This window comes from Dendropsophus ebraccatus, chromosome 2, assembly GCF_027789765.1.
Source record: "Dendropsophus ebraccatus isolate aDenEbr1 chromosome 2, aDenEbr1.pat, whole genome shotgun sequence".
Classification (NCBI taxonomy): Eukaryota; Metazoa; Chordata; class Amphibia; order Anura; family Hylidae; genus Dendropsophus; species Dendropsophus ebraccatus.
Window position 1 is genome coordinate 204,136,237 of NC_091455.1, and position 18,139 is coordinate 204,154,375.

General features: G+C 47.8%; 1 protein-coding gene across 4 annotated transcripts in view; it reads left to right on the top strand.

Moving 5' to 3' along the window:
* CSPG5 (chondroitin sulfate proteoglycan 5) overlaps positions 1-13,191 on the top strand; it is a 52,918-nt gene extending 39,727 nt beyond the window's left edge. For 2 of the 4 annotated variants that reach the window (XM_069959196.1, XM_069959197.1), the window contains exons 5-6: positions 9,224-9,269; positions 9,974-10,062. In XM_069959196.1, the coding sequence (XP_069815297.1) occupies positions 9,224-9,226 (3 nt within the window). In that variant the 3' untranslated portion in view covers positions 9,227-9,269; positions 9,974-10,062. Of the gene's footprint in view, positions 1-9,223; positions 9,270-9,973 lie in introns of all 4 variants that reach the window. The other 2 variants (XM_069959193.1, XM_069959195.1) reach the window with 1 other exon arrangement.
* Positions 13,192-18,139: the final 4,948 nt, after the last annotated feature.

Consider the following 18,139-nt stretch of genomic DNA (forward strand, 5'->3'; position numbering starts at 1 on the left):
AAGATGGCGTGAAAGACCCCCTGCCTGTGATGGAGCCGCGAATGCTGCATGATGGCTACTAACCTGCAAGAGAAACAAGTCTCCCCCATCCAATCTGTCATCTCCTCTCATCTCCTGTATCTCCTTGTCTCAATCTCCTGTATATCCTTGTCTCTGTATCCCATCTCTTCATCACCTGTATCCCCTTGTCTTTGTATCCTTTATTCCCTTGTCTCCATTTCCTGTAGCTCCTTGTCTCTGTATCCTGTATCTCCCTGTCTCCATCTCCTTTATCTCCATGTCTCTATCCCATGTATCTCCATTTTTCCATTTCCTGTACCTCCTTGTCTCCATCTCCTGTAGATTCTTATCTCTATCTCTTTTATCTCTTTGTCTCAATCTCCTGTATCTTCTTGTCTCCATATCCTGTATCTCCTTGTCTTTCTTATGTATTTCCATCTCCTGTATCTCCTTGTTTCTGTCTCCTGTATCTACTTGTCTGCATCTCCTGTATCTACTTGTCTGCATCTCCTGTATCTCCTTGTCTCCATCTCCTGTATCTCCTTGTCTCCATCTCCTGTATCCCTTGTCTCCATCACCTGTATCCCTTGTCTCCATCTCCTGTATCCCTTGTCTCCATCTCCTGTATCCCTTGTCTCCATCTCCTGTATCCATTGTCTCCGTCTCCTGTATCCCCTTGTCTCCTGTATCCATTGTCTCCGTCTCCTTTATCTCTTTGTCTCCATCTCCTGTATCTCCATCTTCTGTATGTTTTTCTCCATCTCCTGTATCCCTTGTCTTCATCTCTTGTATCCCTTGTCTCCATCTCCTGTATCTCCTTGTCTCTGTCTCATGTATTCTCTTGTACCTTCTTGTGTCTCCTGTATCTCCTTGTCTCTGTCCTCTATATCTCCTTGTCTCTGTCCTCTGTATCTCCTTTTCTCCATCTCCTGTATCTTCTTGTCTCCTGTATCCATTGTCTCCATCTCCTGTATCCCTTGTCTCCATCTCTTGTATCCCTCGTCTCCATTTCCTGTATCTCCTTGTCCCTGTCCTCTGTATCTCTTTTTCTCCATCTCCTGTATCCCTTGTCTCCATCTCCTGTATTCATTGTCTCTGTCCCCTGTATCCCTTGTCTCCATCTCCTGTATCTCCTTGTCTCCATCTCCTGTATCTTCTTATCTTCGGTATCCCTTGTCTTCATCTCCTGTATCCCTTGTCTCAACCTCCTGTATCCGTTGTCTCTGTCTCCTGTATCTCCTTGTCTCCTTCTGCTGTATCTCCATCTCCTGTATGTTTTTTTTCTCCATCCCCTGTATCTCCTTGTCTCCATCTCCTGTATCCCTTTTCTCCATCTCCTGTAACCCCTTGTCTTCATCTCCTGTATCCATTTTATCTGTCTTCTGTATCTCCTTTCCTCTGTGTTCTGTATCTCTGTCTCCTGTATCTCCTTGTCTTTGTCTCTTGTATCCCCTTTTCTCCTTCTCCTCCATCACTTATCTCTGTCTTCTGTATCCCCTTGTCTCCATCTCCTGTATCTCCATCTCCTTCATCTCCTTGTGTTTGTCTCATGTAGTCTCTTGTATCTCCTTTTCCCCTTGTCTCCATGTCCTGTATCTCCTTGTCTTTGTCCTCTGTATCTCCTTTTCTCCATCTCCTGTATCTTCTTGTCTCCTGTATCTCTTGTCTCCACCTCCTGTATCCATTGTGTCCATATCCTGTATCTCCTTGTCTCCATCTCCTGTATCCCTTGTCTCCATCTCCTGTATCTCCTTGTCTATGTCTTCTGTATCTCATTGTCTCCATGTCCTGTATCTATTGTCTGCATCTCCTGTATCTATTGTCTGCATCTCCTGTATCTATTGTCTCCATCTCCTGTATCCCTTGTCTCCATCTCCTGTATCCGTTGTCTCTGTCTCTTGTATCCCCTTGTCACTGTCTCCTGTATCTCCTTGTCTCCATCTCCTGTATCTCCTTGTCTCCATCTCCTGTATCCCCTTGTCTCCATCTCCTGTATCCCCTTGTCACCGTCTCCTGTATCCCCTTGTCACTGTCTCCTGTATCTCCTTGTCTCCATCTCCTGTATCTATTGTCTCCATCTCCTGTATCCCTTGTCTCCATCTCCTGTATCCGTTGTCTCTGTCTCTTGTATCCCCTTGTCACTGTCTCCTGTATCTCCTTGACTCCATCTCCTGTATCTCCTTGTCTCCATCTCCTGTATCCCCTTGTCTCCATCTCCTGTATCCCCTTGTCACCGTCTCCTGTATCCCCTTGTCACCGTCTCCTGTATCCCCTTGTCATCGTCTCCTGTATCCCCTTGTCACCGTCTCCTGTATCCCTTGTCTCCATATCCTGCATCCCCTTGTCTCCATCTCCTGTATCTTCTTGTCTTCTGTATCTCATTGTCTCCGTCTTCTGTATCTCATTGTCTCCATCTCCTGTATGCATTGTCTCCATCTCCTGTATCCCCTTGTCTCCATCTCTTGTATCCCTTGTCTCCATCTCCTGTATCCATTGTATCTGTCTCCTGTATCCCCTTGTCACCGCCTCCTGTATCTCCTTGTCTCTGTCTCCTGTATCTCCTTGTCTATGTCTTCTGTATCTCCTTGTCTCTGTCTCCTGTATCCCTTGTCTCTGTCTCCTGTATCTTCTTTTCTCCATCTTCTGTATCTCCTTGTCTCTGTCTCCTGTATTTCATTCCCTCTATTTCTTGTACTCTCCGCCATGTTGTCTTTACAGCTTTGCTTTTCTTGATAACACTGCACTACAGATGTCCTCTGACTTTATGACAGCGTCTCAGAAGATCTTTTTTTTCTGTTCCTGTGTCTGTTGCTGTTGTCTCAGGAAAGCTAGATGTGTCCCTCATAGCCTAGAGCTAATATATAGCCAGAGAAAGCCTTGGTGGCTGCTATTTCCTATATACAGTAAGGTATGGGAGGGGCACAGTCTCCCCAGTGTATGGAGATGTATGCTCCCCATATATCCCAGTACACAGCCTGTATATATAGGTGCCCTCTGAACCCGCCCTCTCACAGTGACACCCTGGCTAGACTGCTCTCTTCTATGTCCCCTGACCCTCCTGTCACCCCTCATGGTCAGGCGTCCCATCATCGCTGTGTATGTCAGTCTGCTGCATGCAATGCTCCATACTGCCGAGCGTGTAAGGAATCTCCACATGGAAACAATGAATCACAAATCTTGAAAATCACAGAAAACAGCAAATTCCCATAAGTACGATAGTCCTGTCCACCTCCGATCACCATGATCCTCTATAGACATCACCAGCAGAATAGTGAGTGCAGCTCTGGGGTATAATATAGGGTGGACTTTCTATTACATGCTTATAGGTCTATATAATAAAGTATGGCTCTGGCCTGTGTAAGAGACACTGACAATTGTCTTTGAAGCTGCATCGAGGAGTCCTCCGATAGGGACATGCAAAAGGACGCTGGTCGACCTCAGGGAGATCAACCAAAACACAGCAGAGACACCATCACATGTCTCGACGTCAGTGAACTAGCCAGACCTTCCTCTGGGAAGGAACAACCAAGCTAAGGAATGTCTCCAATCAAGGAAACCACCGAAGCAAGGTATCCATCCACAGACAGCTGTTTCGGAATACTTGCCCCTCATCAGTGTGGAGTAGGAATCTGGCTAGTGGGAACAATGCCTAGTAAGTGCATGCAAAAGGACGCTGGTCGACCTCAGGGAGATCAACTAAAACACCACAGAGACACCATCACATGTGTCGACGTCAGTGTATTCTAGAACATTGCCCCCTGGGAAATCAAATATGCAAAAGAACACTGCAGAGACACCATCACATGTCTCGACATCAGTGAACTAGCCAGACCTTTCTCCGGGAAGGAACAAGCAAGCCAATGAATGTCTCCAATAAAGGATGCACTTACTAGGCATTGCTCCCACTAGCCAGATTCCTACTCCACACTGATGAGGGGCAAATGCCCCGAAACAGCTGTCTGTGGATGGATACCTTGCTTGGGTGGTTTCCTTGATTGGAGACATTCCTTGGCTTGCTTGTTCCTTCCCGGAGGAAGGTCTGGCTAGTTCACTGACGTCAAGACATGTGATGGTGTCTCTGCAGTGTTCTTTTGCACTTTGATAGGGACAGGCTGCCTCTTATCACAAGGCGTCATCCCAGAGGCTTGGCAGACATTGTCACAGACGTCTCATGTAGTGTAGAAAACGCCAGAGGGAGGACGGGCGTCAGAGAGAAGTTTATAGATATATCAAGTTCCGTTTCTCTTTACTTAAGGCCCTATTACACAAGACGATTATTGGCCGATAATTGGCTTGTGTAATGGTGCGTTTACACAGGCAGATTTATCTGACAGATTTTTGAAGCCAAAGCCAGGAGTGGATTTGAAAAGAGGAGCAATCTCAGTCTTTCCTTTATGACCTGATCCCTGTTTATGGTCTGTTCCTGGCTTTGGCTTCAAAAATCTGTCAGATAAATCTGCCTGTGTAAACGCACCATAATAGAAGGCAATGATCAGCCGACATGAACTACGTCGGCTGACCGTTGCTGTCGTATGTCTTTCAACAAACGACTAATATAGCAGCAATATTCTGCCGTCGCACCGTGGAATAGACCGCAGCTATCTGCTATGGGCTGCCCGAACGATCACCTCTGCAGCGGCCCCCCCTGTACTCACCGGCTTGAAGCTGATGTGTGTAATAGCGCGGCAGCAAGCGGGGAACGAGGTACAAGCGAGCGCTAACTGCTAATCTCAGTTGCCCTGTGCAATCGGGGCTTTAGAAGATCAATAACTTGAATATTTCAGCCCCTCTCCAGGGTTCTCCACCCCTCAGTTCCTTGATAATCGTAGGGTTACGAATAGGTTATAATCGTTCGGTCCTTGCTTTAATAGCAGTTATCTCTCTAAGCTGAAAAGAGAAAACCTACAGTGTATAGCATTGGGGTGGAGCAGAGATGCAGTGTAAAGCGTAGGGGAGGAGCAGAGATGCAGTGTAAAGCATTGAGGAGGAACAGAGCTGCAGTGTATAGCATTGGGAAGGAGCAGAGATGCAGTGTAAAGCGTAGGGGAGGAGCAGAGATGCAGTGTAAAGCATAGGGGAGAAGCAGAGCTGCAGTGTATAGCATTGGGAAGGAGCAGAGATGCAGTGTAAAGCATAGGCGGGAGCAGAGATGCAGTGTAAAGCATAGGGGGGGAGCAGAGCTGCAGTGTATAGCATTGGCAAGGAGCAGAGATGTAGTATAAAGCATTGCAGAGGAGCAGTGATGCAATGTAAAGCATTGGGGAGGAGCAGAGCTGCAGTGTAAAGCATGGAGGAGAGCAGAGATGCAATGTAAAGCATTGGGGAAGAGCAGAGATGCAGTTTAAACCATTGGGGGAGGAACAGAGATGCAGTGTAAAGCATTGGAGAGAAGCAGAGATGCAGTATAAAGCATTGAGGAGATGCAGAGATGCAGTGTAAAGCAGTGGAGAGGAGCAGAGATGCAGTATAAAGCATTGAGGAGATGCAGTGTAAAGCAGTGGAGAGGAGCAGAGCTGCAGTGTAAAGCATTAGGAAGGAGCAGAGATTCAGTGTAATCCATTGGAAAAAGAGCAGAGATACAGTGTAAAGCATTAGGGAGGAGCAGAGATGCTGTGTAAAGCATGGAGGAGAGCATACATACAGTGTCAAGCATAGGGGAGGAGCAGTGCTGCATTGTATAGCATTGGGGAGGTGCAAAGATACAATGTAGAGTATTGGGGATGAGCAGAGATGCAATGTAAAGCATGGGGGGGGGGGGGGGGGGGGATGGTAATGTAATGGGAAGAGGATCTCAGACCATAGACTCCAATAGACAATGCAGCTGAGCCGGTTTCTAATCAGGTGTAGCAGAGCTGTGCTGTAGAATGGTTATATAGATTATCTATATATTATAATATACTATCTCTGCTACCTAATGTGAATGGCTGAGGAGCAGAAAGGGTTAAAAGAGTTCACATGCGGCAATATGGTCACAGCAGAAAAAAAAAGCAGCTGTGGCATCCAGCCAAGTCTGCGCTTAAATCCGACATTTATCCCTTAGTATGACGCTCAGATTGACTGGCAACATCTGGGCGCCCGCGGCTGGCATCTCACTCATGACTCCACAACCTCTGCGGCGAGCAGAGGAATCCTGGAATAACCTGCGCCAAATGTGACCACCACGAAGATGGTCCGGCCGCAGTAGGAGCAGCATTAGTCTTTGTGGTCCTGTGCACACAGCTGAGGGTTTGCTGCAATGTATCAGTGCTTTTAAGAAGAATCAGCCTGCCATCCAGGAATGGAGAGGCCCCATGTGTTGTGCTGCTGCTCACAAGGCACTGATTATAGGCAGTCAGGGTATGCTGGGAGTTGTAGTCACTGACAGCAAGAAAATTTCAGGAAATGATGATAAATTAGATGCGGCAGGATTATTTGCCACGTCCCCCTAATGCAACTTGTCGTGGGGGGTGTGGGGGTGTATATACAAAGATGGTCACCAGGCCTGCATAGAGGTCGGGTGTATAGTATACGCTTCTCTGTATTCAGATCTATAATCTACCTGTGAGTTTATAGAAGGAGCGTTATAACAGTATAATAGACAGGATAGCCATGTTATAGGATAAGAAGATTTAATGGAGCGGCGTGGTGATCCGGTGAGTGTGACCGCCCTGTAATCTGTCAGTGTGGTCAGGATGAATCTGGGGGGGGGGCTGGCGCTGTGTGGGGGGATGCTCACTGGACCGTTGTGTGCAGACACGTCTGTTGCTAGGCAACCAGATCCCGGCTTCAGGCGGGAAGAAGGCCCAGGGACAACAATCACAGTCTGAGCGAACGGCTGCCATTAATCCGGTGAAAATTAACCTCCTTCTGTCAGAATTTGAGGTGATTTAGGGAATTTTGATTCCATACTTTGAGACAGCTGCAGGAGACCATGTATAGCGGCGCTGAAAGTGGAAGAGGAGGGGTGAAGAATGAGGCCATTTAAAGGGGTCTGATTCGGGATTCTAGAGTCTGGATTATGGGACTTGTTCTGAATTATTGGTTTTGGTCCAGGGACTTGAATAATTGGGTCTACAAGAGAGATTTAACCGTAAAATCCTCTCTGTTGCCCATAGCAACCAATCACAGCTCCTTTGTCAAAGATGAGCTGTGATTAGTTGCTATGGGAGCTCTAATTGGTTGCTATGGGCAATGAGGAGAAGAATCTTACTATAAGTAGAGATGATCGAACAGCGGAAAATCTTAGGTTCTATAGAACTCGAACCTTGTTGAACCTTTCGCATTTGATTCCCGATGCCGCCCCGGTCCGTGGGGAAGGAGGAGACAGCCCGGCTATTACCTAGGCTGTATCCCGGAATTCCAGGCGGTACCTGTGAATCAAATGTGGAAGGTTCGACAAGGTTCGAGTTCTATAGAACCTAAGATTTTCCGCCGCTCGATCATCTCTAACTATAAGGCTCCGTTCACACAGAGTAAAACTGGCGGAATCCTGCTAGCCTCCATGGAGGCTAGAAAGTAGAGGCCGAAAGAGGAGGCGCAAGCCTCCCAAAGACATTATGACACAGAGGCTGGTGGGATTCCACCGCGAAATTCCGCCAGTTTTGCTCCGTGTGAACGGAGCCTAAAGCACGTTAAATCTCCCCTGGCTTTGGGGGTCTGGAACAACTTTGAGGCTTGGCTTAAGCCCCTATTACACGGGGCGACGGAGATGAGCAAACGAGCGATGTCAGCACTCGCTTGCTCCTCGTTCCCTGCTCGCTGCTCACCCTTGTTGGCAGCGAGCGGGTGAGTGCAGGGGGGCTGCCCAGGTGATCGCTTGATCTTCCAGGCAGCCCATAGCACATAGCAGTGGTCTGCTGCCGCCACTCCTATTCCATGGAGCAACGGCAGCATATCGCTGCTATATTAATCGTTTGTCTTTCATCATGTTGAAAGACAGCAATGATCAGCCGACATCGTTCATGTCAGCTGATCGTTGCCTTCTATTACACAAGACTATTATCGGCCGTAACAGACCATAATCGGTTTGTGTAATAGGGCCTTTAGACTAAAGTGGTTATCTAAAGACTGTAACTATAACATGTGCCATTGCTTCTGTAATAACAGGGGGCCTCACCGACAACTGTGGGCGACTCACCAACAACTAGGGAACCTCACCAACAACTAGGGAACCTTACCAACAACAGGGGGCCTCGCCAACAATTGAGGAACCTCACCTACAACATGGGAACCTTACCAACAACTGAAGGAGGGGGGGGGGGGGGGGGGCTCATGAACAACTGGTGGATATCACCAACAAATGGAGGGCCTCATGAACATCTGGGGGACCTCACCAACAGGGGGCCTCACCAGCAACAGGGGGCACTTTACCAACAACTGAAGGACCTCACCAACAACTGGGGGGCATCTCACAGTTTGACAGTCCAATAGAAACCCTTCTTGTAGCATGTACACAGGGGCATCAGAATGTTTACTCCAGTAATCAGTGACAACCACCCCCTGAAGTTCCTTTTGCGGTTGTCACTTCCCCTCCCCCACTCTGTATTTCAGTGAGGTGCAGAGTGGTATTCGTCCTCTCTTCTGGTTAATGCACATCCTTGTTACAATGTTTCAGACCCTTATTTTGGATATACATTGATGCTGACTAGAGATGAGCGAACCTGGAGCATGCTCGAGTCCATCCGAACCCGATCGTTCAGCATTTGATTAGCGGTGGCTGCTGAACTTGGATAAAGCCCTAAGGCTATCTGGAAAACATGGATATAGTCATTGGCTGTATCCATGTTTTCCAGACAACCTTAGAGCTTTATCCAACTTCAGCAGCCCCCGCTAATCAAATGGCGAATGTTCGGGTTCAGATGGACTTGAGCATGCTCGAGGTCGCTCATCTCTAATGCTGAGTATTATGTGGACATTCCCTTTAAGTTCTCCCCTCTTGAGAGATGTTATTTCTCACGTTGCTCCAGTTTGGATCATGCAGTGGTTTCACTATTGATCTGGCCGCTGTGCATGGCGTTCTTATTGGCTGCCTCCCTTTATTGACCGCCCTGCTGGAGCTGATAGTAGACTAATGTGATGGTCTGTATGGGGGGTGTTCATATACAGAGACAGCAGCCCCTGTACAGATATCTCTGCTCCTCTCTGCTGTTTGTATCTCTCTCTCTATAGTCTGTAGATTGTAGCTCCCCTCCTGCCGCTCACGCCATACCGTGTGCTCACAAACTGTTTTTCTCATTGACTGCAGTAAATACTCATGTCCGACAAGAAAATAAATTTAAATCCTGTGGAAAGTAAGTACAACCCCTTATACTGTACGATAAAGCTGGGCGGTGATAAGTGTGTGGGTGTCAGGCTGCGGTATTACAAGTGGTGGTGGATTCACTGTATGAGCCCCCCCTCCACTATAAAGCTTGAAGAACCCCTTTAAGTCCTGATCTCTACCAACAAGTCATCCATACTAAACCTAAACAAACTCTGCTGTGCGGTTTCTTCGTCTCCTAATCCTACCGTTGACTGCAGACATCAGGTTGTTGTGAGGCCTGGAACTTTCCCTATCGGATCTGGCTGTTGTCTTGGCAGATAAGCAGCGCCCTATCTCTGTGGTAGCTGCTTATCTCCTTTATTAAACTAACATGGTCATTCTGATGATGGTAGGAGATGTTGAGACGTCCATGACATGTCTAGTACTAGAATACTGGTGTAAAGATGATAGGGAGGGAAGTGAAGGCAAAGTCATAAAGTCACCCCCTCTTCTTGAGATTATTAGGCCCATAAGACCATACTGGTTACACCGTAATGCTACAAGCCCTTTACCCAAGAGGCCAAGTATCAGTGACAGAAGCCTCAGTACATTGTATATCAGATGATGCATTGACTTTGATTTCCAGGTGTACCATTGTTTCAAGATGACTGATTGTTGGGGAACCGCTATGGGTTCAGCGCACGCCCCACTTTCTCTAATGCTTCTACTTACAGAGTTTGTCTATTTTTTCAGGAGGATCCAAATGCTCCTCAGAAGGTGCAGGATCTGCCCAAGGCTTGCCTGAAGGACGAGGAACCTTTTAACATACAGAACTCTCTATCACCCAAGCACGAGAGTGGGAAAGGGGACCCGGACATTGTCGACGTCAACTGTGTTCTTAACAACCTTACATGAGGACAGCCGGAGATAGAGAGATGACTTGGAAGATGCGAGCGCCATCTTCTCTGAACTTCTTCAGTGCTGAAGGAGCCAGTGAAAAAAGCCAATCACCGTTTCCTCCAGCACTGACAGGGGTTAGTGTTTCATTACTACGCCGCCCCTCTAATGTGCCCCCATTCCTTGGCATGCTTTGGTGTATTTTGTACAGATATGCAAAAAAAAAAAAAATGATGGAACCATGATCTGGAGACATTGACAGAACATTCCCAGTGTGTAAAGGACGGGTCTTAGTAGAATGGAGAAATAACATGATACAATGAGGAAACTGATATAGGCTCAACTGCGATGAAAAGTGCACCTGTCTCCTATGGAAGCCGCCGCTGTCTGTAGGAACCAGCGGGATTACTAATCCACTTCATTGTAAAGGCTCAATCAATGTAAGAGTGTGACTTGTGATGTCAATGGGAACTGGTGACGTCACTAACTGAACCAGTGTGAGAGTGCTGTGATGTCACTGGGATGTGGTGAGATCACAAACAGCCAATAAAAAGTGGCCTGTGATGTAACTGGGAACCATGACATCACTAACTGACATGTGTGAGTGCACTTGTGATGTCACTGGGATGTGGTAATATAACAAACAACCAATAAAAAGTGGCCTGTGATGTCACTGGGAACCAGTGACATCACTAACGGAACATGTGTGTGAGTGCACTTGTGATGTCACTGGGATCTGGTAGTATCACAAACAACCAATATAGTGTGGCCTGTGATGTCACTAGGAACTGGTGACATCACTAACTGAACATGTGTGTGAGTGCACTTGTGATGTCACTGGGATCTGGTGACATGACTAATAACCAGTATAGTGTGTAGCCTGTGATGTCACTAGGATTCAGTGACATCACTAACAACCAGTACAGATTGTGGCCTGGGATGTCACTAGGGACCAGGGACATCACAGTGGATTTTCATCCATCAAGTGTGCTTCATGTCACCATCTGATCACATGCACTAACCACAATATAACAGGACTGTAAAATATGTTTCGTGTTGTCCGGAGAATTATGGCGCAATGGCAAAGTTTGTTTTTTACATCATTGGAGCTCACAGTGAAATCTCAGCCAATCTGAGCCAGGCTTCTCCTTATCGTGGGCCCCAAGGGTGTAGTTGTATGGGGGCAGAGGCCGCAGTTGGCCTCTAAAGCCCCTCCAGCCTCTGTTGCTAGTTTATCATCACAAGTCGACCTTCCGGGACAATAAGAACGGTCATTCTTCACCCTCCTCAACCCTTCCTGGCCAATACCGATAGGAAAGAGAATCAAAGCCAGCCGGAGCATTTGCTTTTTATGGACCCCATGGAGACTACAGTTGTTGCAACACACTTGCCCAGGAGCCTCATGGTTCATTTCTGGGGGCCCCCCATAATGGCAGCCAGAGCCATACTGATGAGGCTCATACATTAATGTATGGCTGTCACTTACCGGTGGCTCTCCAACTATGACTTCCATAATGCTCTTATCGGTTGCAGCAGTGGGAAAGCCACAGGTTGAAGACTTCTGCTTTGTGGAAAGTGGCTGGAAATAGTAGAATAGGAGACATCCTATGGATCTTACTGTCTAGACAGTATATGTCAGACTCTACGATGGATGAGACGAGAGCGCATGTAAGGAGACAAGGATAAGTTTGTAATCTGCAGCCAGCTACCATGTTACCTTAAGGGAGTGTGGAGTCTTAAGGTTAGCGGTCTTATCTCGGCGTAATCCTCTTTCTTCGATAAGTTGGGTCAGTCTGTTCCTCTTCTGGGGACTTGTAAGCTATTAAGGCCTAAGGATCAGGGCGTTATAAGGTCCTGGGAAGTGACTGGATGTCTGGCTCTTGGAGACTCGTACTATTGGTAAGGAGAATCATGTTACCGATCAATGTCCTGTAGATTGGGATTAGTAGGGATTGATGATGGCAGGAGGCAAGATCAGGAGACACACCATTGTAGTTATGGTGACTGGTCACTGGGCAAGCCATTGAGTAGTGATCAGTAATTGATTATTGGACAGGACATCGGGTAGTGATCAATGATGGTTATTAACTACTAGAGAGAACATTTGGTAGTGATCGATGATGATTGGCTATTGGGCAAGACATTGTGTAGTGATTAGTGATGACGATTGAGTAGGACATTGAGTAATGATCAGTGATGGCTATTGGTCAGGACATTGAGTAACGATCAGTGATGGCTATTGGTCAGAACATTATGTAGTGATCAGAGATGGTGATTGGCTATTGGGCAGGACATTGTTTATTGATCAGTGATGGCAATTGAGCAGGGCATTGAGTAGTGATCAGTGATGGTGATTGGCTATTGGACAGGACAGTAAGGCTTCTTGGACTTTAGTTATCAATCAGGGATGATGATTGGTGGGTTACTTTATTCATGATGGTCATTGCTGGTTGGCTAGAAGGCTGGTTAGCAGTCAGTGCTGTGATTGGACAGTTGACAAAGCCATCATCTAGATTTATTATTAGACAGACAATAGGATATGGTACAACCAGAATTGATTATTGATTTCATAATTGGTAATGAGCCCAGTGAAGAGTGTTAAAATACAAACATTGTATCTTCCATTAGAAGGCGCCACTGGTTGCGAGAGATACATATACCAGATTCATACACCTAGAGATCATAAAACAACACTCTCCCCCAACACCTGACCTTAGTAAAACCTTTCCTCTTGCGTATGACACGTTGTGACCAGGTTTATCTCCTGCCGTAGTTCACAAGATGACAAAGATACATGATCGACCCCAGTCCAAGCCCGACCCATCATCAGACACCCTAAGAGAAGTAGACAGGCATATGACATGTAATGAGTGTTGTCTGGCGTGTGCGTGTATGCCCTGCGTGTTCCGTTTTTCCGCTTGAGTTGGCCCTTGTACTACTGCCATGTGTGATTTCTTAAACGATAAAAAAAAAACTGAAACCTTTGCTGTGCGCAGATGACTTTTTTTGTACTTTCACCCAACTTTTTTTGGAAATACTGTAAAATAAAAAGAATAAAAGATAAAGAATCCAAATAAAACGTTTTTAAAGTTACGACTCTCTGCTTTTACTAAGATCCTATCTACAACCTGTGTCCATTACTAAAATCTTATCTACAATCTGTGTCCATTACCAAGATCCCATCTACAATCTGTGTCCATTACCAAGATCCAATCTACAATCTGTGTCCATTACTAAGATCCAATCTACAATCTGTGTCCATTACTAAGATCCCATCTACAATCTGTGTCCAATACTAAGATCCAATCTACAATCTGTGTCCATTACTAAAATCCCATCTACAATCTGTGTCCATTACCAAGATTCCATCTACAATCTGTGTCCATTACCAAGATCTAATCTATAATCTGTGTCCATTACCAAGATTCCATCTACAATCTGTGTCCATTACCAAGATCCCATCTACAATCTGTGTCCAATGCTAAGATCCAATCTACAATCTGTGTCCATTACTAAGATCCCATCTACAATCTGTGTCCAATACTAAAATCCCATCTACAATCTGTGTCCATTACTAAGATCCCATCTACAATCTGTGTCCAATACTAAAATCCCATCTACAACCTGTGTCCATTACCAAGATCCCATCTACAACCTGTGTCCATTACCAAGATCCCATCTACAATCTGTGGCCTTTACAGACATTTGGCCCCAGGTCCCAGATTGTATATGGGGACAGGTGCTCAAAACCCAGCTGACAGCTTCCATCACACTATATGCCGGTATTCACACCATGAAACGTATCCTGAACATGTGTCTAATAGACTGAGAGCAGCACTGACAACGAGCAGCCAACCGCAACCTACCAGATGGTTACTGCTCTACTGCCTGCCATACACAGCAGCACATAGACTGTTGATGGATCCTCAAGGCAAATACAGGGATGTGAAATCTCCCCACCCCCAATCTCCAGCTGTATGTACAGGAATTCATACGCATAATAGATAGATCTCTCTATGCGAGGTCACTGAGGGGGGGCTCTATTATATGCAGGGTCACTGAGGGGGGCTTTATTATATGCGGGTCACTGAGGGGGGCTCTTATATGCAAGGTCACTGAGGGGGGGCTTTATTATATGCAGGGTTACTGAGGGGGGCTCTTTTATAAGCGGGGTTACTGAGGGGGGCTCTATTATATGCAAGGTCACTGAGGGGGGCTCTTTTATATGCGGGGTCACTGAGGGGGGCTCAATTATATGCGGGGTCACTGAGGGAGGCTCTATTTTATGCAGGGTCACAGGGGGCTCTTATATGCAGGGTCATGGGGAGCTCTATTATATGCGGGGTTATTGAGGGGAAGGGGTCCTGTTATGTGTGGATTCACTGAGAGGGGATCTATGATATGCGGGGTCACTGAGGTTCCAGGCTCTGTTATATTCAGGGTCACTGAGGTTCCAGGCTCTGTTATATTCAGGGTCACTGAGATTCCAGGCTCTGTTATATTCAGGGTCACTGAGGTTCCAGACTCTGTTATATTCAGGGTCACTGAGGTTCCAGGCTCTGTTATATGCAGGGTCACTGAGGTTCCAGGCTCTGTTATATTCAGGGTCACTGAGGTTCCAGGCTCTGTTATATGCAGGGTCACTGATGTTCCAGGCTGTTATATGCAGGGTCACTGAGGTTCCAGGCTCTGTTATATTCAGGGTCACTGAGGTTCCAGACTCTGTTATATTCAGGGTCACTGAGGTTCCAGGCTCTGTTATATGCAGGGTCACTGAGGTTCCAGGCTCTGTTATATGCAGGGTCACTGATGTTCCAGGCTCTGTTATATGCGGGGTCACTGAGGTTCCAGGGTATGTTATATGCGGGGTCACTAAAGTTCCAGGTTCTGTTATATGGGGGGGGGGGGTCACTGAGGTGCCAGGCTGTTATATGCGGGGTCACTGAGGTTCCAGGCTCTGTTAAAAGCGAGGTCACTGAGGTTTCAGGCTCTGTTATATTCGGGATCACTGAGGTTCCAGGCTCTGTTATATGCGGGGTCACTGAGGTTCTAGGCTCTGTTATATGCGGGGTCACTGAGGTTCCAGGCTCTGTTATATGCGGGTCACTGAGGTGCCAGGCTTTGTTATATGCGGGGTCACTGAGGTTCTAGGCTCTGTTATATGTGGGGTCACTAAGGTTCCAGGCTGTTAAAAGCGGGGTCACTGAGGTTTCAGGCTCTGCTATATTCGGGATCACTGAGGTTCCAGGCTCTGTTATATGCACGGGCACTGATGTTCCAGGCTCTGTTATATGCAGGGTCACTGAGGTTCCAGGCTCTGTTATATTCAGGGTCCCTAAGGTTCCAGGCTGTTATATGCGGGGTCACTGATGTTCCAGGCTCTCTTGTATGCAGAGTCACTAAGGTTCCAGGCTCTGTTATATGCAGGGTCACTGAGGTTCCAGGCTCTGTTGTATGTAGAGTCACTAAGGTTCCAGGCTGTTATATGCGGGGCCGCTGAGGTTCCAGGCTCTGTTAAATGCGGGGTCAGTGATGTTCCAGGCTCTGTTATATGCGGGATCACTGAGGTTCCAGGCTCTGTTATATGCGGGGTCACTGAGGTTCCAGGCTGTTTTATACAGGGTCACTGAGGTTCCAGGCTCTGATATATGCAGGACCACTGAGGTTCCAGGCTGTTATATGTGGGGTCACTGAGCTTCCAGGCTGTGTTATATGTTGGGTCACTGAGGTTTCAGGCTCTGTTAAACGTGGGGTCACTGAGGTTCCAGGCTATGCTATATGCAGGGTCACTGAGGTTCCAGGCTCTGTTATATGCGGGGTCACTGAGGTTCCAGGCTATGTTAAATGAGGGGTCACTGAGGTTCCAGGCTATGTTAAATGCGGGGTCACTGAGGTTCCAGGCTCTGTTTTATGTGGGGTCAGTGAGTTTTCAGGCTGTTAGAGCCTGGAACCTCTGTGACCCTGCATATACAGAGCCTGGAACCCCAGTGATCCTGCATATGTTATATGCAGGGTCACTGAGGTTCCAGGCTCTGATATAGTCAGGATCACTGAGGTTCTAGGCTCTGTTATATGCAGGGTCACCGAGGTTCCAGGCTCTGTTATATGCAGGATCACTGAGGTTCCAGGCTCTGTTAAATGCTGGGTCACTAAGGTTTCAGGCTCTCTTATATGCAGAGTCACTAGGGTTCCAGGCTCTGTTATATGCGGGGTCACTGAGATTGCAGGCTGTTATATGCAGGGTCACTGAGGTTCTAGGCTGTTATATATGTGGGGTCACTGAGGTTCTAGGCTGTTATATGCGGGGTCACTGAGGTTCTAGGCTGTTATATATGTGGGGTCACTGAGGTTATAGGCTCTGTTATATGTGGGGTCACTGAGGTTCTAGGCTCTGTTATATGTTGGGTCATTTAGGTTCTAGACTCTGTTATATGCAGGGTAACTGATGTTCCATGTTCTGATATATGCAGGGTCACTGAGGTTCTAGGCTCTGTTATAGGCGGGGTCATTAAGGTTCTAGGCTCTGTTATATGCGGGGTCACTGAGGTTCTAGGCTCTGTTATATGCGGGGTCACTGAGGTTCTAGGCTCTGTTATATGCGGGGTCACTGAGGTTCTAGGCTCTGTTATATGCAGGGTCTTTGTATCTGGACCGCTGTTTGCATTAATAGGGCTGTTTCAAGGTCGGAGGAATGCTGCGTTACCATAGCGACAGGCAGGATATGTGGATCAGCGCACAGCTGGAGACGATGCGCGGCCGCACGCTTCCCTGTGTCAGATATGTCAGGATCAGAGGGCGACTAATGGGAACAACGTCCTAATGTGAAGTGACAGGACGACCCCCCAACCGTGTGCCCGCCACCCCACATCCCCCATAATTACTGCGTAATGAAGAGCGAGCGAAGCGGACCCCTCCCCCAACATCACCTGAAGAGAAACAATGGATGAGATGCTGCATGTGCTGATCTGTAAGCAGAGAGGAACCCCAGGAGCCGACACTACAGCAGCCGCTACAAGGCGGACTACAAGTTTCATCATGTACCGTAATATTACAGTATTTACAGAGACTGGGACACTAAACCCCTGGGCACCAGGGACTGGGACACTAAACCACTGGACACCGGGGACTCGGACACTAAACCGCTGCACACCAGGGACTGGGACACTAAACCACTGGACACCAGGGACTGGGACACTAAACCCCTGGGCACCAGGGACTGGGACACTAAACCACTGGACACCGGGGACTCGGACACTAAACCGATGCACACCAGGGACTGGGACACTAAACCACTGGACACCAGGGACTGGGACACTAAACCACTGGGCACCAGGGACTGGGACACTAAACCACTGGGCACCAGGGACTGGGACACTAAACCACTGGACATCAGAGACTGGGACACTAAACCGCTGCACACCAGGGACTGGGACACTAAACCACTGGACACCAGGGACTGGGACACTAAACCGCTGGGCACCAGGGACTGGGACACTAAACCGCTGGGCACCAGGGACTGGGACACTAAACCGCTGGGCACCGGAGACTGGGACACTAAACCGCTGGACACCGGGGACTCGGACACTAAACCACTGGGCACCAGGGACTGGGACACTAAACCACTGGACACCAGGGACTGGGACACTACCCCACTGGATACCAGGGACTGGGACACTAAACCACTGGGCACCAGGGACTGGGACACTACCCCACTGGATACCAGAGACTGGAACACTACCCCACTGGATACCAGGGACTGGGACACTAAACCACTGGGCACCAGGGACTGGGACACTACCCCATTGGATACCAGGGACTGGGACACTAAACCGCTGGGCACCAGGGACTGGGACACTAAACCACTGGACACCGGGGACTCGGACACTAAACCACTGGGCACCAGGGACTGGGACACTAAACCACTGGACACCAGGGACTGGGACACTACCCCACTGGATACCAGGGACTGGGACACTAAACCACTGGGCACCAGGGACTGGGACACTACCCCACTGGATACCA